The sequence below is a fragment of the Ranitomeya imitator genome, chromosome 1 (genome assembly GCF_032444005.1).
Source record: "Ranitomeya imitator isolate aRanImi1 chromosome 1, aRanImi1.pri, whole genome shotgun sequence".
Taxonomy (NCBI): Eukaryota; Metazoa; Chordata; class Amphibia; order Anura; family Dendrobatidae; genus Ranitomeya; species Ranitomeya imitator.
The window spans coordinates 1,179,314,759-1,179,338,252 of record NC_091282.1 but is presented as its reverse complement, the minus strand read 5'-3'; the positions used below and the strand labels follow the sequence as shown (position 1 = coordinate 1,179,338,252).

General features: G+C 48.6%; 1 protein-coding gene across 2 annotated transcripts in view; it reads right to left on the bottom strand.

Moving 5' to 3' along the window:
* The window catches only part of HTT (huntingtin), a 276,760-nt gene that overhangs the window by 57,126 nt on the left and 196,140 nt on the right, over positions 1 to 23,494 (bottom strand). For both annotated transcript variants that reach the window (XM_069744747.1, XM_069744746.1), the window contains 8 exons: positions 17,880 to 18,041; positions 17,372 to 17,427; positions 17,134 to 17,282; positions 16,632 to 16,768; positions 15,479 to 15,595; positions 15,208 to 15,330; positions 14,868 to 15,106; positions 13,517 to 13,659 (listed from right to left, as the gene is read on the bottom strand). In XM_069744747.1, the coding sequence (XP_069600848.1) occupies positions 13,517 to 13,659; positions 14,868 to 15,106; positions 15,208 to 15,330; positions 15,479 to 15,595; positions 16,632 to 16,768; positions 17,134 to 17,282; positions 17,372 to 17,427; positions 17,880 to 18,041 (1,126 nt within the window). The remainder of the gene's footprint in view (positions 1 to 13,516; positions 13,660 to 14,867; positions 15,107 to 15,207; positions 15,331 to 15,478; positions 15,596 to 16,631; positions 16,769 to 17,133; positions 17,283 to 17,371; positions 17,428 to 17,879; positions 18,042 to 23,494) is intronic.

Here is a 23,494-nt window from a genome sequence, read left to right as displayed (position 1 = left end):
TAACTGTTTAACTCCATATCAGCATGGGTTTATGAGAAATCGCTCCTGTCAAACCAATCTAATCAGTTTTTATGAAGAGGTAAGCTATAGACTGGACCACGGTGAGTCATTGGACGTGGTATATCTCGATTTTTCCAAAGCGTTTGATACCGTGCCGCACAAGAGGTTGGTACACAAAATGAGAATGCTTGGTCTGGGGGAAAATGTGTGTAAATGGGTTAGTAACTGGCTTAGTGATAGAAAGCAGAGGGTGGTTATAAATGGTATAGTCTCTAACTGGGTCGCTGTGACCAGTGGGGTACCGCAGGGGTCAGTATTGGGACCTGTTCTCTTCAACATATTCATTAATGATCTGGTAGAAGGTTTACACAGTAAAATATCGATATTTGCAGATGATACAAAACTATGTAAAGCAGTTAATACAAGAGAAGATAGTATTCTGCTACAGATGGATCTGGATAAGTTGGAAACTTGGGCTGAAAGGTGGCAGATGAGGTTTAACAATGATAAATGTAAGGTTATACACATGGGAAGAGGGAATCAATATCACCATTACACACTGAACGGGAAACCACTGGGTAAATCTGACAGGGAGAAGGACTTGGGGATCCTAGTTAATGATAAACTTACCTGGAGCAGCCAGTGCCAGGCAGCAGCTGCCAAGGCAAACAGGATCATGGGGTGCATTAAAAGAGGTCTGGATACACATGATGAGAGCATTATACTGCCTCTGTACAAATCCCTAGTTAGACCGCACATGGAGTACTGTGTCCAGTTTTGGGCACCGGTGCTCAGGAAGGATATAATGGAACTAGAGAGAGTACAAAGGAGGGCAACAAAATTAATAAAGGGGATGGGAGAACTACAATACCCAGATAGATTAGCGAAATTAGGATTATTTAGTCTAGAAAAAAGACGACTGAGGGGCGATCTAATAACCATGTATAAGTATATAAGGGGACAATACAAATATCTCGCTGAGGATCTGTTTATACCAAGGAAGGTGACGGGCACAAGGGGGCATTCTTTGCGTCTGGAGGAGAGAAGGTTTTTCCACCAACATAGAAGAGGATTCTTTACTGTTAGGGCAGTGAGAATCTGGAATTGCTTGCCTGAGGAGGTGGTGATGGCGAACTCAGTCGAGGGGTTCAAGAGAGGCCTGGATGTCTTCCTGGAGCAGAACAATATTGTATCATACAATTATTAGGTTCTGTAGAAGGACGTAGATCTGGGGATTTATTATGATGGAATATAGGCTGAACTGGATGGACAAATGTCTTTTTTCGGCCTTACTAACTATGTTACTATGTTACTAATTATTAGGTTCTGTAGAAGGACGTAGATCTGGGGATTTATTATGATGGAATATAGGCTGAACTGGATGGACAAATGTCTTTTTTCGGCCTTACTAACTATGTTACTATGTTACGGTGAGTACACAAAAATCCCTATTTCTCCTTCGCCTCATTGGAGGACACAGATCGTCGGACGTCCCAAAGCAGTCCCTGGGTGGGGACAAAATCAGATCAGGCCCTGTGTAACCGCTACTTACAAGTGCGCCACCGAGGCCTGCAGAGTCTGCCTGCCTAGACTCATATCTGTGGAAGTGTGGGAAATATAGTGCTTCAAGAATGCATGCGGACTGGACGAAACCGCAAGTTTGCAGGCGAGTCTTGCTGACGCCTGGTGCCTAGAACCAACGTTTTTTTTTGAGCTGTGCGCACAGGAGCCGTTCTGTCCATCGTGTCCACATGGACATTCCTTTTCTGAATCCTGCTCATAGAGGTATTGTACATATGACCAGGTTTTAAATACATCAGATAGGTATTACATACATTTGTTAGGACTGCTCTGATATGGGTATACCTTGATGTTTGGTAGAGTGGCTTAATATACATTTTTTGCAATAACCTATCAACCAAATACCCTGTTTTTTCCATCTTTTTACTAGCACTTGCTGTCCACTGATTGTTTTGCAAGAGTTTTTTTGGTTTTACTGTGCTTTTTTGTGTTTTCAAGTCTCTTGGTGGTGTGAACATGTCTCTACTGGCTAGTTCACTGTGCGCGCAGCTCATGTGTACTGGTTTTACATAATTGTGTTCTTGTTTCCACAAGACTGGGGAGGCCTCCACCCCTCTTTTTTTTTTAGCTGTACGCACAGGAGCCGTTCTGTCCAGCGTGTCCACATGGACATTCCTTTTCTGAATCCTGCTCATTCAGGTATTGTACATATAACCAGGTTTTAAATACATCAGATAGGGATTACATACATTAGTTAGGACTGCTCTGATATGGGTATACCTTGACGTTTGGTAGAGCGGCTTAATATACATTTTTTGCAAAAACCTATCAACCAAATACCCTGTTTTTTCCATCTTTTTACTAGCACTTGCTGTTCACTGTGATTTTTTTGCAACAGAGTGTTTTTGGTTTTACTGTGCTTTTTTGTGTTTTCACATCTGTGGAAGTCTGGGAATTAAAGTGCTTCAAAAATGCATGCGGACTGGACGAACCCGCAAGCTTGCAGGCGTGCTTTGCCGATGCCTGGTGCCTAGAACCCAAGAAACCTCGATAAACAGGGAGATAGGCTGACATCTAACATGGAAGGACTCCTGGATGGTGTAACGAATCCACCAGGCTAACATGGCCGATGAAACGGCTAAACCCTTCCTGTAACCATCAGGAAGCCGTCATCTTACTGAGAAGTAGTCCAAATAAAGTGTCCAACTTTCGGAAGGACGCAGTCCTCGAGACGTACCTACTCAGAGCGCTCACCTCGTCCAGAATATTGGGAACCCATTCCGCTTTGTGGACTGGTGCTGAAAGAGATGAGGGAAGAACAATGCCCTCATAACTGTGGGAATATAATACCACCTTGGTAACAAGGGACGGGGATGGCCTGAAGGCAACCTTGCCTTGATGGTAATAAGGGAAAAAAGTCTGAAAGAATGGTGCGGCTAGCTCCGAAAACTCGTCAGGATGAGGAGATCGCAGAGAAAAAAGGGTGACCTTCCCTGATAGTAAAGTCTGTCCGGATCAAAAGGAGTCTACTAGGTCCCAAAGATCTAAAGGTATGCGATAGGGAAGAACCACATGTGAAGACTCCTTGCGAGGAAGTCCATATTTGTAGTTTTGTTGCAATAAGACGGAAAAATACTAGTTCCGCAAATGAGAAAACTTAATGTGGTCAGTGCGGATCTCCCAGGATCACTGGGGCCCTTCCTGCTTCCGAAAAGGTCTTGGAAGTATTGGAAGAGGGGTTATGGAAATTGGTACCATGGAAAAACCAGAGCATGCACTGCAATGGCTTTTGGATCTGGAGGCCGAACCATGAACTAGAGTACATTGGCGTTCAGTCTGGACGCCATCTGACCTACATCTGGAGTGCTCCAGATCAGACAGATCTGATGGAAGACTTCCGGGTGAAGTTCCCACTCATATGAGGCGGGACTCTGACATAGTCCGCCGCCCAGAGTTCTACACCTGAGATGTGTAGTGCCGAGATCATTAAATGATAGATCGTGGCCCAACAGAGAATGTGAGGTACCTCAGCCATGACGCTTTACCGTGGGTACCTGCTAGATGATTGACGTATGGCACAGACGTGGGATTGTCCAATTGAATCGGATGGGGTGACCAGCCAGAAGGCAGTGGACCTGCTGTAGAACTAGATCCCCAGAACAATGATCAGGAGAAGAGGACTGGAATCAGTAGTCACCAATAACCATTGAACCGGGAGAAAGGATCTCTCCTGGATGAGGAAGGAGCTGAGACTACCCTCTGAAAGCCTGTTTGACCTGCAGAAAACGAGAGGAGCGAAGGAAACCTCTTCCATTGTCGTCAACAATTTTTCTCAGAACCCTCCTACCAAATCGAATGGAATGAGGGGATGAGTGAACAAGTGTGCAAGCTCCCTGTTGAAGGGCCACGGCCTTGTCTCAAGGGAGAATCACCAACCTTCTGGAAGATTCCAGGATCATCCTCAAAAAGGATATCTGCTGGGCTGGAAATGAGGAAAAACTTGTCTAAGTTTAGCTACCAGCCCAGGAGAGAGGGTATCGCAAGAGATATAGACGACTCAGCGCAGGACTGGAAGAGCGGCTAGAAAGTCGAGCAGATAGGGCAGGACGACCACGCCTCTAGGGTACAAGAGGAACATAATCTTTGCGATCACTCTGGGTGCGGTAGCAAGGCCGAAGGACAAGGTTGTGATTTGAAAATGCTGTTTGCGAAAGGGAAAGCAAAGGAATTTTTGAAGAGGGGAAAACAAAAGAATGTGAAGGTAAGCATCCCGAATGTCGGTGGATGCCAGAAACTCCACCTTTATCTGTTGAAGTAATGGCTGAGCGGAGGAACTCCATCCGAAGAAGGGGGACCTGGTCAATCTTGGTAGAAGTTTGAGGTTCAGGGTCGGTCTTACTTTTCGGTGACTGATCCACTGCTGGTTGGGTCTATAGGAAACATGCGATCCTTTGTGCCTACGTGGGGAACACTCCCAACTTCTCAACGAATAGCCAATCACTCTATTAAGGGAGTGATGTCAGAGGCCTTTTGAACGCAGAGTACGCTTCCATTCTCTGAGCTATAATGTCCTTCTGAGTGTAATTTTCTGCTGACAGCACCGCACAAGTAGAAGCATCAGAGAGGCGTGAAGCAGCTAGTCTCCTCGATCAAGAAATTTGATTGACCAGCTGTACTGTCTCCGAGAGGTTACTGTTGGAAATCAACGTAGTTAAGGTCTCTGACCAGGAGACCATTGCTCTAGCAACACATGCGGCGGCTAAGGAAGGGTAGAGCGCTGAACCGGAGGTCGCAAGACGGAACCAGATTTGCTATCCGACAGTCCGTTGTAATTATAATTGATGACCCATCGGGCAGGGGTACTGGAAGGTAAACCACAGGAGATTCTACCCGGTTAATCTGCCAAGTGGCAGAATGCGCGGCTGCATGCAGAAGGTCAGGAAAAGCCGTCTCTTGCTATCGCCGCTCTCTTTTGATGGTGCGTAGTTCAAATGATGAACCCTCAATCGACCATTCTCTTAACAGGGAAGTGGAAAGGGATCGTCCACCTTCTTGCATCATCTGCTAAATAGTGGAGATGCAGAGGGGGGTGTTCCGACGCCAAAAAGGGTTCAGGTCCCCGGGTGGACAGGGCTGGTTGTCCGGCGTTAGGCCTGGCTGAAGAGGATACATGGAGGCGACATTCCATGTGCTCGTCTATTGATGGTGTGGGGAGATTGGTGCCCTTTAAAAGGACCCGTCACCCCTAAAGAATCAGACCAGGCACAACATATCACGTCTTAGGTGGGTATACGTGGAGGGGACACACCACGTTTTTGCATATTGGCTGAAAAAGGATACCGCGCTTGCAGAGGTTTCTGTCCAGTGGATCGCTTTTCCGGACGCTCCCTGTCCGGGTGAATGGCAAATGCTCTGCTGGGAGTTTAGTCTCCTTATGAGGGACGCTGCGTGGTCTAGAATAGAACCGAAGTCCTCGTCAATCTACAGAGATTGGTTGATGATATAAATAGGCAAATCCATCCTTTTCTGAAGTTTTGGTGAGTCCAGAACCAAGGCAATATCCGATCCATATTCAGAGACTTGTTCTCAGCAAATCATTGGTGAGGGATCAGGAAATGAAAGTTCTGTTTTCTAGGTGGGTGTACGTTTCTAGACGCCTGTACGTTTCTAGAAAACTTGCGGCTCCTGCTAGCCGACGGCTCGCACCATCTATATTGGTCCTGCGAGCACTCCGAGCCACAAAGGGGTCACGGAGGGATTCAATCTCTTGGTCAGAGAATCCATGGGTTGCGGCAGTGACAAAGCCCACTCAGGGAAATAGGTACTCTGGGATAAGCTGGGATCGGCGGCGGAGGGCTCCTTAGCTCATTTACAGTGACCGGCTTCGGACTGGTCATGAATATTGGTCATGAGCCTTTAAGACCAGGGGATAGTGGATCTGTGCCTTTAAGACCAGGGAATGCTGGTCATGTGCCGTTAAGACCAGGGAATGCTGGTCATGTGCCGTTAAGACCAGGGAATGCTGGTCATGTGCCGTTAAGACCAGGGAATGCTGGTCATGTGCCGTTAAGACCAGGGAATGCTGGTCATGTGCCGTTAAGACCAGGGAATGCTGGTCATGTGCCGTTAAGACCAGGGAATGCTGGTCATGTGCCGTTAAGACCAGGGAATGCTGGTCATGTGCCTTTAAGACCAGGGAATGCTGGTCATGTGCCGTTAAGACCAGAGAATGCTGGTCATGTGCCGTTAAGACCAGGGAATGCTGGTCATGTGCCGTTAAGACCAGGGAATGCTGGTCATGTGCCGTTAAGACCAGGGAATGCTGGTCATGTGCCTTTAAGACCAGGGAATGCTGGTCATGTGCCGTTAAGACCAGGGAATGCTGGTCATGTGCCGTTAAGACCAGGGAATGCTGGTAATGTGCCGTTAAGACCAGGGCATGCTGGTCATGTGCCGTTAAGACCAGGGAATGCTGGTCATGTGCCGTTAAGACCAGGGAATGCTGGTCATGTGCCGTTAAGACCAGGGAATGCTGGTCATGTGCCGTTAAGACCAGGGAATGCTGGTCATGTGCCTTTAAGACCAGGGAATGCTGGTCATGTGCCGTTAAGACCAGAGAATGCTGGTCATGTGCCGTTAAGACCAGGGAATGCTGGTCATGTGCCGTTAAGACCAGGGAATGCTGGTCATGTGCCGTTAAGACCAGGGAATGCTGGTCATGTGCCGTTAAGACCAGGGAATGCTGGTCATGTGCCGTTAAGACCAGGGAATGCTGGTCATGTGCCGTTAAGACCAGGGAATGCTGGTCATGTGCCTTTAAGACCAGGAAATACTGGTCATGTGCCTTTAAGACCAGGGAATATGGGTCATGTGCCTTTAAGACCAGGGAATACTGGTCATGTGCCTTTAAGACCAGGGAATGCGGGTCATGAGCCTTTAAGACCAGGAAATGCGGATCATGTGCCTTTAAGACCAGGAATACTGGTCCTGTGCCTTTAAAATCAGACGAGTGAATGCGGGTCATGTGCCTTTAAGACCAGGGAATACTGGTCATGTGCCTTTAAGACTAGGGAATACTGGTTATGTACCTTTAAGACCAGGGAATACTGGTCATGCACCTTTAAGACCAGGCAGGAGATACTGGACATGTGTCTTTAAGCACAGGGGGAAAATGCAGGGGAAGAGAGCAGTATTTCCTTACCTGGTTGCAGAGTCGTTGTGCCCCTTTAATGCAAAACCATAGCCTGTGTATGTTGGCAGGGTGGACCAAGATGGCCACCGGGAGTTGCTTAGGTGGTAAAATCTTGCAGAAAGCGAGAGGTGGCAATTCGGGGGGTGGAGCCACAGACGTGATGTGGGTGGAGCCTAGTGACTTCCATGAATAGGCCCAAGCCAGGGCCTAAATTTCTGCAGCCGGCGTTAGCAATACCAGGGGAAGAATAGAGGGTGTTGCCAAGAGAAGCGAGCATTTCCGTGCTAGGTGAGAAGCGCCAGAAAAGGTGGGCGGAGCCGCCTTAGCACGCTATAGTGCAGGCGCGGCTTCCGGCCTACACATCGGCCGAAGCCGAGGGCTAAATTTTGGTAGCCGGCCGGAGCATTACCTCAGGGAGGTGGGCCACAGGGAAGTGGCTGAGGCTGCCTGTCAGCATGTGAATATCCCGCTACAGAGGCCCATCGCTGATCCACTCACCATCGGTGCGTGTCCGGGCATGGAGCCGCTGCGATGACTGGGAGGGCCGAGGAAAGCGCGCGCACTCTGATGTTCTGCTGCAAGTCAGGTATTGCAGAGTGGACGGTGCAGGGATAGAGGGATAAACCTCAATCCATCATCCCTTTGTTAGGGAGGTGGAGAGGAACCGTCCGCCTCCTTGTGCCATCCGCTTTCACAATGGTGGGACAGTGGGGGCTGCTCGGACGCCACGAAGTGGGCCACTGTACATCCACGGAGTTCAGTCCGGGTGGACAGGGCCAGTTGTCCGGCATTAGACCTGGCTCCAGGAGAGGGTACGTGGAGGTGACACTCCATGTGCTCGTCCGTTCAGGGTGCGGGGAGATCGGTGCCCTTGTAGGGAACCGTCGCCCCTAAGAATCAGCCCAGGCTTGGCATCCCACGTCGCAGGAGAGGTACGGAGAGGCGACACTCTCTGCACTCGCCTGTTGATGGTCCGGGGAGATCGAAGCCTTGAAAGGATCCGTCGCCCCATTCATTCGTTGTAGAAAGTAAAATCAAAAATGTAAAAGGTAAAAATAAAATAATAAAGAGCTTTGGGTCTGAATAGCAGACCCGTCCGTGTGCCTCCTACGGACACTAAGCAAGAACTGGTTAGCTGAGCGCCAGCAGGAGGGTGTATACTGCAGGGGAGGAGCTGAGAGCCAGCAGGAGGGTGTATACTGCAGGGGAGGAGCTGAGAGCCAGCAGGAGGTGTATACTGCAGGGGAGAAGCTGAGAGCCAGCAGGAGGTGTATACTGCAGGGGAGGAGCGAACTTTCTTTGTATCACTTAGTGTCGGCCTCCTGGTGGCAGCAGCAGCATACACCCACGGGCTGTGTCCCCCAATGAGGCGAAGGAGAAATCATGGTCTCCTCTGAATTACAACCACAGGCTGTTCTTCATGGCCCGGGAGTATGCATACGCATATCTGAACGCTGTTCCTGGCGCAGACACTGGCGAACCATTGCAGCGCAAAGTACGTGCGTTGGGAGGATTTACAAGTCGGCAGTCACACATGTTGTTATATGAGCAACAACCCCTTAGGTAAAGACCATAAAAATTAGCAATAAATAAAAAGGCCCATATTTTTGGAACCGTATTGCAGATTTAAAAACAAAACACAAAATCATCAGTGGAGCAGTGGAAATAAAGGAACGACAAAAACCACTTTAGACCTGGTTACACATCCTCTTTATAGAGGGTTAATGACTAGGGGAGGACAAAGCAGCTTGTAAAGGGTTAAAGAAGCACTCCCATTATCAAAGTTTTTATCCTCTTAATATATTGCAACTATCATATTATACGGCACTGTGTACTTACAATTGCTCATTTTGCCTTTTTACCCAGTAATCGATTCTATTTTCTCTGCTCTATATGGAAACAGGAAATCTCTTGCCCCTGGCCTTATGTCATCACCCTCTTCAGCTCCTGACCCAGCTGCTCCTCCTCCTCCCCCCTCCCACCCCCCGCCAGAGACTTTTGCCGTGATGACTCATACAGGGAAAATTGACCTCTTGTTTCTACATACAGCTTGCAAGGATTCAGCTAGTCAGTTTTTAATCAAGTGATGATATAGACGTAATGGAAAAGAGAAGAATTAGTTGGGTAGAAAGGCAAAATGAGCAATTGTAAGTACACAGTGCTGTATAATATAACACTTGTAATATATTAGGATAAAAATTTTGATGGGAGGAAGAAGAGTGCTGATTTAACTACGTATCTCACTAAATGCCCCCAGCAGTCACAATGAAGAAAAGGCTGACATGGGTGTCTACCGCTGCTGCTTCCAACTTTCTTCTCCATCACAGTTCTAGCTAACATCCACAATCACCCCTGTGTTTACATGCTGCACAGTCTCACCGTTCACAGCGTGATCACCCGATTCACAAACAAAATCTCACACAGATATCAAAAATAGACAGCTAAGAGCCCGACATCCTCCTCTTAAAGTGCCAGAGATTTCATGACCAAATTAGAAAACCAATAATTTACCTTTCCTGATCCTATACTGTATATCTGAAAAAGGTCTTATATTTTGGTCTCCTTTAATTCATGACATTTAGCAGGAGGTGATCAGTTCTCTTTAAGCCTTGTCTTTCCAATAATTTATTAAAATTAAACAAATTCCATAAAAGATTATTTCATGGTGCTCTATCCCCATCTAATGGATGGCAAAAAACCTGCAACTTCTTACAACTCAAATAGAACAACCACCAAAAAAGGATAAATAGGGATGTTTTAGTCTCGGACTTCTGTGAGACTGGAAATTAAAGTTATTCATTAGGGTTAGCTGTTACTATGATTGTACTGCTTTATTTCACAAAAATAATAAAAAAACACCTGATTTAAAATATAAGTTCTGTATTTTATACACACTCCAGTTCAGTTTCTTGGGGAAAAAAAATACAAACATTAGAAAAAAACAAAAAAAACATTGGCAATAAATTGTGAAACTAGTACAGAACACCAGGGACTGTCTGTCCGCTGTCTATCATAATGTACTTTCTTTCCAGAAGTGAACTATTTCAGAAGATTTATTAAGACTGGCTGGAGATCTTTTTAAAAAAGCGGTTTGGAGTAAGAAGAGACAAATTTACTAGCAGGCACCATAGAATCAAATCTTCGGGAACCAGGAGCTTGGGTAGATACTTACGATTATATGCACTGCTCAACATCTCCTCCCTCATCTTTACCATCCTATCTGTGCTCTCCTCAGTGCTGCATCGCCCTATATATCCTCCCTCATCTCTACAGTTCTGCACCACCCTACATCTCCTCCCTCATCTCTACCATCTTACTCGTGCTCTCTACAGTTCTGCACCACCCCACATCTCCTCCCTCATCTCAACCACCCTACCTAGTCTCACCACAGTGCTGCACCGCCCTACATCTCCTCCCTCATCTCTACCATCTTACCCGTGCTCTCTACAGTGTTCCATCGCCCGTCATCTCTTCCCTCATCTCAATCACCCTACACATTGTCACCACAGTGCTGCATGGCCCTACATCACCTCCCTCATCTCTACCATCTTACCCGTGCTCTCTACAGTGTTCCATCGCCCTACATCTCCTCCCTCATCTCAACCACCCTACACATTCTCACTACAGTGCTGCATTGCCCTACATCTCCTACCTCATCTCTACCATCTTACCCCTGCTCTCTACAGTGTTCCATCGCCCTACATCTCCTCCCTCATCTCAATCACCCTACACATTCTCACCACAGTGCTGCATCGCCCTACATCTCCTCCCTCATCGCTACCATCTTACCTGTGCTCTCTACAGTGCTGCATCGCCCTACATCTCCTTCCTCATCTCTACCATCTTACCCCTGCTCTCTACAGTGTTCCATCGCCCTACATCTCCTCCCTCATCTCAATCACCCTACACATTCTCACCACAGTGCTGCATCGCCCTACATCTCCTCCCTCATTTCTACCATTTTACCCGTGCTCTCTAAAGTGCTCCATCGCCCTACATCTCTCCTACCTCATCTCTACCATCTTACCCATGCGCTCTACAGTGCTGCATCGCTCTACATCTCCTCTCTCATCTCTACCATCTTACCGGTGCTCTCTACAGTGTTCCATCGCCCTACATTTCCTCCCTCATCTCAATCACCCTACACATTCTCGCCACAGTGCTGCATCGCCCTACATCTCCTCCCTCATTTCTACCATTTTACCCGTGCTCTCTAAAGTGCTCCATCGCCCTACATCTCCTCCCTCATCTCTACCATCTTACCCATGCGCTCTACAGTGCTGCATCGCTCTACATCTCCTCTCTCATCTCTACCATCTTACCGGTGCTCTTGACAGTTTTGCACCGCCCTATATCTCCTCCCTCATCTCTACCCCCCTACACATTCTCACCACAGTGCTGGCTTGCCCTACATCTCCTCCCTCATCTTCACCACAGTGCTGCCTTGCCCTACATTCTCCTCCCTCATTTCCACTCCTTTACCCGTGTTCTCTCCACAGTGCTGCACGGCCCTACATCTCCTCCCTCATTTCTACCACCCTACACGTTCTCACCACAGTGCTGAATTGCCCTACATTTCTTCAAAAATCTCCACCACCTTACCCGTGTTCTCTCCACACTGTGCTGCACCGCTCTACATGTCCTCCCTCATCTCTACAATCCTACCCTTGCTCTCCAGAGTTCTGCACCACCGTACATCTCCTCCTTCATCTCTACCACCCTAGACATTCTTACCACAGTGCTGCCTTGCCCTACATCTCCTCCCTCATCTCCACTACTTTACCCGTGTTCTCTCCACAGTGCTGCACCGCCCTACATCTCCTCCCTCATCTCAACTACTTTACCCGTGTTCTCTCCACAGTGCTGCACCGCCCTACATCTCCTCCCTCATCTCAACTACTTTACCCGTGTTCTCTCCACAGTGCTGCACCGCCCTACATCTCCTCCCTCATCTCTAACACCCTTCGCAGTCTTCACCACAGTGATGCATTGCCCTACATCTCCTCCCTCATCTCCACTACTTTACCCGTGTTCTCTCCACAGTGCTGCACCGCCCTACATCTCCTCCCTCATCTCAACTACTTTACCCGTGTTCTCTCCACAGTGCTGCACCGCCCTACATCTCCTCCCTCATCTCAACTACTTTACCCGTGTTCTCTCCACAGTGCTGCACCGCCCTACATCTCCTCCCTCATCTCAACTACTTTACCCGTGTTCTCTCCACAGTGCTGCACCGCCCTACATCTCCTCCCTCATCTCAACTACTTTACCCGTGTTCTCTCCACAGTGCTGCACCGCCCTACATCTCCTCCCTCATCTCTAACACCCTTCGCAGTCTTCACCACAGTGATGCATTGCCCTACATCTCCTCCCTCATCTCCACTACTTTACCCGTGTTCTCTCCACAGTGCTGCACCGCCCTACATCTCCTCCCTCATCTCAACTACTTTACCCGTGTTCTCTCCACAGTGCTGCACCGCCCTACATCTCCTCCCTCATCTCAACTACTTTACCCGTGTTCTCTCCACAGTGCTGCACCGCCCTACATCTCCTCCCTCATCTCAACTACTTTACCCGTGTTCTCTCCACAGTGCTGCACCGCCCTACATCTCCTCCCTCATCTCTAACACCCTTCGCAGTCTTCACCACAGTGATGCATTGCCCTACATCTCCTCCCTCATCTCAACCACTCTAGACATTCTCACCAGTGATGCATTGCCCTACATCTCCATCCTCATCTCTAACACCCTACAAGCTCTCACCACAGTACTGCATCGCCCAAAATTTCCTCCCTCTTCTCTACCAACCTGTGTTCTCTACAGTTCTGCACCGCCCTGCATTTCCTCTTTCATCTCTACTACACTACACATTCTCACCACTGCTGCATTGCCCTACATCTCCTCCCTCATTTCCACTACCTTACCTATGTTCTCTCCACACAGTGCTGCATAGCCCTACATTTCCTCCCTCATCGCTATCACCCTACCTATGCTCTCCATTCTTATTCAATATTGACAATCTCCATAAACTGAACCTCCCACTACTGTTCCCAAGACTCTTCACTCTGCTGTTGAAGCCCCCTGGAATGTGTTAAACCAAACATTACATGAATTCCCAGCATTAATTGATGGATGACATTTTATTCTATTTTGTATTAATGAATTGACTAAACTCAGCCTTACATGTTAGAATACACACATAATTAGTTGCTCTTAGAAATAATGTAAGAAAAGAATAATAGAAAACCAGACCATCATGAGGGCTACGCACTACCGGGGCTCAGTCATTTAAACATTTACTTACCAGATTTGAAGATATGGACCAGACACATGAGCAGGGTTCCCAACTGCTGGCAGTAAAATGTATGTTGCTGATCACTCAGGTCCACCTTCAGCTCCTTGTGCACTATGTCCTCCAGGAGTATCCCCACCAGCTGCAACAGGAACCTGGCCAGGACATGAAAGGAAAAATGACTGCACGACTCAGGTTTACATAAAAACAAATTGCCCCAAATTCTGCTATCTCTTTTCTAATATGGGTCTTAGGACTATAAGCACAAAGCAAATAATCACGTCAGTTTTGTATGTCCGTATACGGTGTGGTTTTTTAAGGACCTCAAATACGGACATACGCACATCCATTGTATTCAATGGTGGTGTGCACATCAGTTGTTGTTGCGCAGCACGGATAAAACGAGTGCTGCACACTGATGACACACGAATGACCTCCGTGTGCCATCAGCGTGACCAGTATCGGCACCTGGGAGCAAGTGGTATAGTGCGCGCTGTTCCCCGGCTGGCTGCTGAAGGTGGCTGTCATCATTTTTTCCTGCTCGCGCTGATGCAGAACAGAAGGATTTACAATTCTATAGTTTACTATTGGTTGACTAGGTTATAAGAGGTGGCCGATTTCCTAGGCAAGGGACGTGCACTTGAAAGCTCACTAGTGATGCTCTGATCATTGGATCCATCCAACTTTAGACATCCTATGATGCTGTACAAGAGAGAGCGCACATTTATGGCCAGCGGGGTAACCATGCCGCTGGATGGAGCGGTCATTCATCAGTATTTGCTGAACAAACATCATAAAGCCCCAGATTGTGATTTTCATCAGCCAATTGCAAAGAGATTGCAGCTTGACACATGTCTTATACTCCAGTCACACCCGGATCTACTTTGAGAAATCAGCCAGATTTTTATATTTTGCATTTTCTTAGATGTGGCTCATTTTGGAAGATTTACTGACATCTCAGCTCATTAAAGCATGTGGGATAAAACAGAATACAATGCAGCAGAGCACAGTAGAGCCCTGGATGGCATGCAGTACATACATGTATACATTGACTATGCAACATTATGGAACTTCTATACAAACATTTACCAAGCACATTGCTGTGCAAATGACAGCAGCTGTGCCTGACACTGCAGGTCAGCCATATTCACACAAATGGGAGAGATGCAATGCCAGGAACAGCCACAACCAAGGCATACAGCTGTACCTGCTTAAAATGCCTATCCAGTCAACTAACGATAAGCAAACAATAGGAAATTCCTTAAAAACCCATTTTAAAAGGGTCTGATCAGCTGACGTGGCGTCTAGCGATATCATCACATACATCAGGGCGACAAGTCCAGGGAAGATAAATCATGCTCACCGGGAAAAAGTTTCTTCCGGAGGAGCCTTGACCTGGTTCTGCTCTGCATCCTCCTCTGAGCTTTGCCGGTTGTTGTCCCTGTCCCTTAATCGAGTGATATTCTGACATGATATGAGGACAGGTGAGAAGGACAACTCCTGGATCCGGGACAGGACAATGTCTTCGGTAGATTGTGAGATTAAGACGCGGAGAATGGCCAAGATTCCAGATATCCATAGCTGGACGGTGCTCACTGAGGCCTGTGTGACACCAAAGTATAAAGCAGAAGGTTGTATAGAAGTCGTCCAAATATCTACAACCCATGGTGGCAGCGATGTAAGCGGTGTGATTGCATACTCACCATAGTATATGGAATGACGAACATGCTCCTCAGCAACATGTCTACGGGACGTAGGGATGAAGGAGCCAAGGTCTCAAATAAACTATTCAGCACCCCCAGAGCTTCATGAGAGTCTATGTGCATCTAAGAGACAAAGCACAGGGTAAAATTCCATTTTTATACTTGGCGTCCTGCCGGGAAGAGATGGAGATGAGATGTAGGCTCTGCCTGGTGGGTTATACCCTTTCCTCATACACTAGGCACGCCAGTTCTTAGCATTAGTAGTACATACCTGCTGCTTTGTCAGCATGGGTAAGATGATGTCAGCTATTTGTCGGGATAACCGCTTCCACTTATCTTCATTTTCTTTGTGGCACTGCTGCAGCACCAAGATGAACATCTCCAGCACCTGAAAACGCAAAGTATTGAATTCAGAGTAGGCAATCGAGAATGCTCCCCCCCCCCCAAAAAAAAGGCGAAAAAGTCTCTGAAAATTCACCATAGTACAGGCACCATCAAACTGGTGGTGCAAATCAGTACTGATAAGTGATGCAACTTCTTCCTAAAATTGAAAGTAATCCCTCGCTCTAGAATGGAGGATAACTTGTTGATCGCTGGTGGTCTGATCCCCAGCAATTATGAGAATGGGGCTCAGTAAAGTGGAGGTGCACATTGTCGGCCCACTGTTCATTCATTTTCGAAAGATCTGCTTTTACTCTGTTTTCTTCGATAGTCCTACAGACAATGACTAGAGGTGCGCACCTCCGCCCCATTTCAGATGGGGCTCTATATAGCCCTGCTGTTGGAGATCCAAAGTCCTATTTTCTAAATCAGAAAATAATAATCAGTAAGTACGGTAATCCCCTCTCCTATGACTAGGGAAGAATATGTCATTTTGGGTAAACTCCTTTCAAAAGGTATTATAAAATTAGTCTCTAATTTCTTAAAGGAGTTGTGCAGACCGAAAATATATTCCAAAGACATACTGATAGGGATTCTAGATTGTGAGCCCCATCGGGGACAGTGATGATAATGTGTGCAACCTGTAAAGCGCTGCGGAATATGTTAGCGCTATATAAAAATAAAGATTATTATTATTATTATTATTATTATATGTAAAGAGTTTCCCCAGGTTATGCAATAAGCATCTGGTAAGCGAGTTCTCCAACCAGAGAGAAGGACCGAGAAACAACAATTTGTGATCCCAGGTGGCCAGTGGCAATGACAGACAGTAGGCAAGCGATGACTGGTCTGTGCTACCAATTCACACAACACCTACATACACTCGGTCGATGGGGATAAACAATTGGGGGCATTGGATAATTAAAATGGATTGTACTCAAGTTACACAAAGAAAAAGACAGAAACTCTCCAGTCCAGTCTAGAATCAATGAATTTTTATTACAATATATTCTGTAATTATCCAATGGCTGGGGCCACCTCACCTGATGATACTGGATGAGCCGCAGCAGCATGGACACCACAACTTCTTTCTGAGTCTCCAGCTCCTTTCCAGCATCAGCCTTATTTGCTCCCCTTAATACAAACAGGTCATGCACTATGGGCTGCAATGCTGGAATAGCTAGAAGATAAAAATCAAAAGCACATTGACCATTTCTAAGCTTGTTAAATAATAAAAATTGCATCTAGTGCAGCATAGAGATGAGCAAAAAGACTGCAGGACTCTGGGCCAGCGGACATGTTGCTAGTCCATGACTGCCAAACTAGAGAACGTCATCTTCTTAATTGATTGTTTCGCCGGCGCTTTTTCCAATAAGTAGGTCCGGGGCAACGTCATCGTGACATTGTCAGTCACTGGGGATGTCGGCAGCTAGGAGGTGGCTGACAGGGCTCCGGTCTGGCGGCCACAGAACACCAACATGACCAGGATCCTGCAAATATGTTAGCCAAACTCTACTGTAAGAGTGATCGCTCACGTCTACCTACCGTGGGTCACAGCTTTTCTACCGCTGGCCATTATACCATCACACAGCTGGATGATTTTGGGAATGCCGATGATCTGCTTGGAATGGTAGCGCTCATAGGACAGCAGGACCAAAAAGAAGAACACATTAGGAATGATGGCTTCTGATTCCCTATATTGATAATGGAAAACATTAAAAAAAATTACTTGCATTTTATATATGTTAATAGCTAATAAACGAGAGATACGATAGGAACTTACCTGAACTGACCCACTTCAATGTATTCAAACTGCTTCAGTACAAAACCAATAAAGACCTAAAAAGCAAAAGTATATAGAAAAACATTAAATAGATGTCTACACTGAGGGGTGAATTTGAAGATGTTTATCATCTGATATGTCATAGAAGAACGGACAGCAGCTAAGAATTCCCAATAGCCACAGCAAAGAGCTGATGATTGCACAAAGCGTTATTCTGATCAAGTGAAAAGTTTCCGTAAAAACAAGAACCATTGTAATTTACTGGTTACTAAAAATCTTCTCCGCTCTCACCAAAGGAGGGATTTTTAATCTTAATTGCTTCCTGATTATTCCGTAAGTTACTGCGGTGGTCTAGCAGCGGTGGCTGACTTTGTGTGTTCTTAAAAGCTCCCAATCCGACCAGCTTTGGCACCCCAACCCCCACCTCCCCCCCTCCAAGCTCCTCCGATGCTGCAGGGAATAAACCGCCTCCGCTTCCAGCACCCGAGATCTCAAAATTTACACTTACCTGATCAGAATCCAGCAGACAGTAGTTAACACGGAGCTGGACCAGTTGGGCGAGGAGGTCAAGGACTTGTCTCTGAAGATGCACAGATGTGGTGGTGGTGTACTGCTTCAAGGCTTTTATCACCAGGGGCTCAAACAGACGAATGTGATTGTGAATAGTATTCTGCAAAAAAAAAAAAAAAGGAAAACATCTTTGATGTCCTGTAACATAGGCTGGTTTCAGACTTGCGTTTCGTTGCGCTGCGGATGGCAGCGTACTTCCTCCGTGAAGCTCCGCCTAGGCTCCATCCTACTGCGTCCTGCAGGACGCAGGCGGCAGTAGGCGGAGCCTGGGCAGAGCTTCACGGAGGAAGTAAAAGGGAGAACGCTGCCATCCACAGAAAAACGAAACGCAAGTCTAAAACCAGCCTAACTAAACCCTCATGCAGACATAGTCCTTTAATAGCCAGCATAGAGGGCAAAGAGACTGCTTAGACCTTTAATGATTGCCCTTTATCCTGACAGCAGGTGGCAGAGTGCCAGACTTTTAGCGTTACAATGTATTAGGCGCAGATTAGGTGCCGAACTTCCTCTGAAACCGAGAAAGCCAAAGTGGTTTCTAAAAACCGGTTTTGATCAAGAATTCTTAAGGGGTTTCTAATCACTTTTTCCTGAGAAGGCAGAAGTGGTTAATAACCACTGTTGTAGTTACACAATAGGGGGCAACTCTCATCTGTATCTGGGTCATATAAATGCCTATAGGCAAAAACTGCAAAATGGAAGACAAAAAAAAAAAAAACTTAAAAGGGGTGTCCGGTGAAAACAAGTTTTCTCTATCGCCTCTCATTGAGGGACACAGGAACCATGGGTGTATGCTGCCACTAGGAGGCTGACACTATGCACAAAGAGTTAGCTCCTCCTCTGCAGTGTACACCCCACCGACTGGCAGTATGCACTTCAGTTTAGCTTAGTGTCAGTAGGAGGTGGACACGGGTCTTTCATTAGACCCTTATTTACCTCAATGTGCGTCGTTTTTCTTACAGGTTTTCCAGAGGGATACAGGGTGAACAGTCACACCTGTAATCCCACAAGGCGGACTATGAGTGCAGCGTGTACTGCCACCCCGTATCCTCATAGATCCCTCAGCAGGACCATTATCCTAGCACACAAGCGTGCTTAGAAGTCCGGTCCTGCCTCCGTCCCCCACCCACTCGCCCACCAGAGACTGTCGGTTGCGGAGACGAGGACGTCCATCAGCTCCCTGGACTTCTCATCCTTCTTCAGGTTAGTACCAGCGTGGGATGGTTTGAGGTATTTCCCATCCAAGATCCTCAAAGGGGGGTGCTTTATTTAGGGGGTCTCAGATGCTGGTCGCGTTACATGCGGGCAGCTGCGCAGATGTAGGGGCCTTTTTCTGGAGCTCGTTTTCCCTTCCCTTCATATGTACTATAGGAAGCCTCCCATCTCTGCAAGCTGCCGCGCCGCATCCGTAGCTGCGGCCTCCCTCCCCCCAGCCTTTGCGGACTACCGCGCCGCTTCTTGCCCCTGTGACTGCGCTATTCCTGCGGCTCTCAGCGGTCACTTTGCCATCGGCACCAGCGCGGTGGCCGCCGTTTCGGGCACCTGTGGCTGCGCTGCTTCAGCCGCTCTAGGTGCTGCCATGCCATTTCTCCAGCGCGGCGGGCTTGCCAGGCTGCCGCGCCGCTTCCTTCCAACGCCGCGGCCCTTCACTGGCGGTCACGAATCTCTAATTTAGGGCCCGGCTTCTGCCCGGGCCTACTTCCGGTGCCGGACTCTGCTCTTTCATCGGGCGGGCTTTTCTCCCGCCCGACAATTTCACTGCGGCACCGCCTTTTTCTCCGCCCACCGGCGCCATCTTGGGACTCCTGAACCACGAGTCCCCTCTCTGTACCGACGTCTGACGCCACATCTCAGCGGTCACCATCCATAGATCGGTCCAAATTGTGGCAGGAGCCCATACCACCCTCTTGCTTAAAGGACTACTTCTCACCGGAGGCCCACCCCATCAAGCCGGACAGCTTCCTCTGGAATCCGTTTTTCGTCTGCTGTGAGTAGCTCTGCACTGCAGACTGACACTCCCCTCTGCCCCCCTGTCCCCTAACCCTCTGGCATTTTCTTCAGGGACCTTTTCAAAATGTCTACCTCTAAAGGGGGCCGCTCTCGTCCTCCTGCTTCTTTCTCCAATTCCTCTGCCTTAGTCAAATACTTTGCATGTTCGTCTTGTAACTGCAAACTTCCCTCAGGTCAGTCCTCTCCACTCTGTCAGGCCTGCAGCAACCCGATTGTTCCCACCGCCCAGGATCCCCCGGCTGCTCCGCTCTAGAGAACGACACCCCCACCCAAGGCTGGGTTTGCTCTCTGTCACATTTGGTGGCGGATCTAACACGGGTGTCTCAAACTCTGGTGTCAGTGCTGGACAGATTACCCCTGCAGACTCCCGCAGTAGCCAGCGGGTCGCAGGAAGCTCCGTCCGAGCCCTCCATTGCAAGCCGCAAAAGGTCCAGACAGGAGCGCCGGTCTGAGTCCTCTTCTCGCTCCATCTCACCACACGGTCCTTCCCTGTGGTCGCCTTCCCCCCGGTCCTCCTCCCCTGTGTCAGGCGAGGCGTTCTCAGATGCACCTTCGGTGGATGTTTCGGAGCTGGATTCGAACCAAATCGCTACCATGAGGGATATGGTTCAGAATCTCATTGGTGCGATAAATCAAACCTGTGGCATCAAGAAGTCCTCTACGGAACCCGCAGATGAGGCAGTTTCGTTTAGATGGGCTAAACCACCTTCAAAGTTTTTCGCTCCTCACCCAGAATTCGAGGAGATTATGACCAGAAAAAGAGAGAACCCGACCAGACGCTTTCAGAGAGGAAAGCGACTTGGCGTTTTATATCCCTTTTCTCCGGAGCTCACCGCTATTTGGACTGCTTCTCCTTCGGTGGATCCTCCGGTTTCCAGACTGTCCACCAACACGGTCCTCCCACTGTCCGGCGGAGCATCTCTGAAGGATTCTAACGATAGAGTTATCGAATCTTTCGCAAAGTCAGCCTTTGAAGCGGCCTCAGCTAGTCTTTACCTGACCTTTGCTTCCACTTGGGTTTCAAAATGCATATCCAAATGGGCCAAACAACTCCGTCGGGGCATTCTGGATGAGGCTCAATCCGGACAGCTGGTGGAACTTGCCAACCAGATTTCTCACGTGGGTGAATATCTGGTCTCCGCCTCCCTGGATGCCGCGTCTTGTGCGGCTCAGGCATCCAGCAACGCAGTTGCCATCAGACGGACCGTTTGGCTTAAGGTCTGGCAGGCGGATTTGTCTTCTAAAAAGTCCCTTACCAGCCTGCCTTTTCAGGGGTCTCGTCTCTTTGGTTCTAAGCTGGACCAAATCATTAAGGACGCCACCTGGGGCATAAGTTCTCTTCTTCCCCAGGCCAAGCCTCGCCGTCCTCCTAGATGTCAATTTCGGTCTTTTCGGCCTTATCGTCGCTTTGCAGCGTCAAACTCTTTTTCCCAGCCGCAACAGAGGCCACAGGCACGTCAGGAGAAGAAGACATTATCCTTTAGGCCCACTCCTTCCTGGCGTCCTAGCTAGTCCCAGGGTAGATCCTCCAGGTCCAGGACTGGAAGATCCACCTCGGCATGACACTCGGCAAGACCACAACCCACCTCCCAGGCTGGCGGCCGTCTCCTCTTCTTCAGGGATGTCTGGATCTCCTCAGAGGACGCATGGGTCAGGGAAGTTGTATCCTCGGGATACAAGATAGAGTTAGTTTCACGATCCCGCTCTAGTTACGGGTTTTTTCGCATCCATCGCTTTTCTCTTCAAAGCCGGGGTAATCGTTCCCGTCCCAGAAAAAGAACCGTTCACAGGTTTCTATTCAAACCTTTTTGGGGTACCGAAAAAAGACGGCAAGGTTCGTCCCATTCTGGATCTCAAATTACTAAACAGGAGAGTTCGTCTGAAGCACTTCAGGATGGAATCCCTTCGTTCAAACATTGCTTCCATGGAGGCTCAGGAATCTCTGTGTTCCATAGATATTCAGGACGCCCATCTCCATGTCCCGATATTCCCGGGACATCACCGATTCCTGCGCTTTGCGGTGATCCAGGAACATTTTCAGTTCGTCGCCCTGCCGTTCGGTCTTGCAACCTTCCCATGAGTTTTCACGAAGATCATGGTGGCGCTGATGGCCATCTTGAGGGTCAGAAGCCTGGTTCTGTTTCCATACCTCGACGACATCCTCATCAAGGCTCCATCCTTTTTTCAGGCTCAAGAAAGCCTGTCCATCGTTCTCGACACCCTAGCCCGTTTCGGGTGGCTGGTCAACCGGAAGAAGTCCTGCCTTATTCCTTCTCAGCGCATCATCTTACAGGGCATGCTCTTCGACTCTCGTCAGACCAAAGTCTTTCTTCCCGAAGACAAGAGATCCATCCTTCGTCAGGACATACGCTTGCTCCAGGGTCCTCGGCCTCCCTCCTTCCGATCGGCCATGAAGGTTCTGGGGAGGATGGTAGCTACATTGGAAGCGATTCCCTTCGTTTCATTCACGACCTCTTCAACAAGCCATTCTGTCTCAGTGGGACAGGTCGGTCTTCTCCCTGGATAGTCCGATCCGACTCTCTCTCCGGGTCAAACGGTCTCTCAACTGGTGGCTGACGTCACCTCTCATCTCCCAGGGCAGGTCTTTCCTTCCAGTTCACTGGCAGGTGGTGACAACGGATGCCAGCCTGCTCGGCTGGGGTGCGGTGTTTCGCAACCTGACTGTACAGGGCCGTTGGTCGGCGCAGGAGTCATATCTGCTGATCAATGACCTCGAGATTCGGGCCATTTTTCTGTCCATTCGTCACTGGGAAAGGATTCTCAAGGGCCTACCAATCAGAATCCAGACTGACGCCACGGCTGTGGCTTATGTCAACCATCAGGGGGGGACTCAGAGCTCATTGGCCTTGGCATCCAAGATCCTCCTCTGGGCAGAGGCAACGGTTCCGGTGATATCCGCGGTGCATATCCCCGGCGTGGACAATTGGGCCGCCGACTTCCTCAGCCGCGAGGGTCTCGCGGCAGGAGAATGGTCCTTGCACCAGGAAGTCTTCCATCAGATTTGTCTTGGATGGGGGACTCCGGATGTGGACCTCACGGCGTCTCGTACGAACAGGAAGGTTCCTCAGTTCGTCTCCAGGTCTCGCGATCCTCTTGCAGTGGGTGTCGACGCTCTGGCCATTCCTTGGTCACGGTTCGTGCTGCCCTACCTGTTCCCACCCCTTCCCTTGCTTCCCAAACTGTTGAAAAAGATCAAAGCGGAAGGGGTGCCAGTCATTCTGATCGCCCCGGGTTGGGCCAGGAGAGCTTGGTTTGCGGAGATCGTCAACCTTCTCGTGGACGCCCCCTGGCGCCTTCCAGATAGATCGGACCCTGAGACAGCAGATCGGGCCTGCCACCCGAATTCTCAGTCGCTCAGTTTAACGGCGTGGCTGTTGAGACCGCAGTTCTAAGAGCGTCCGGCCTTTCGGACCGGGTGATTCACACCATGATCCAGGCTAGGAAGCCTTCAACTTCCAGGATCTACTATCGTACCTGGAAGGCTTACTTCCGTTGGTGCGAGTCCAACCGCGTTTCATCTAAGTC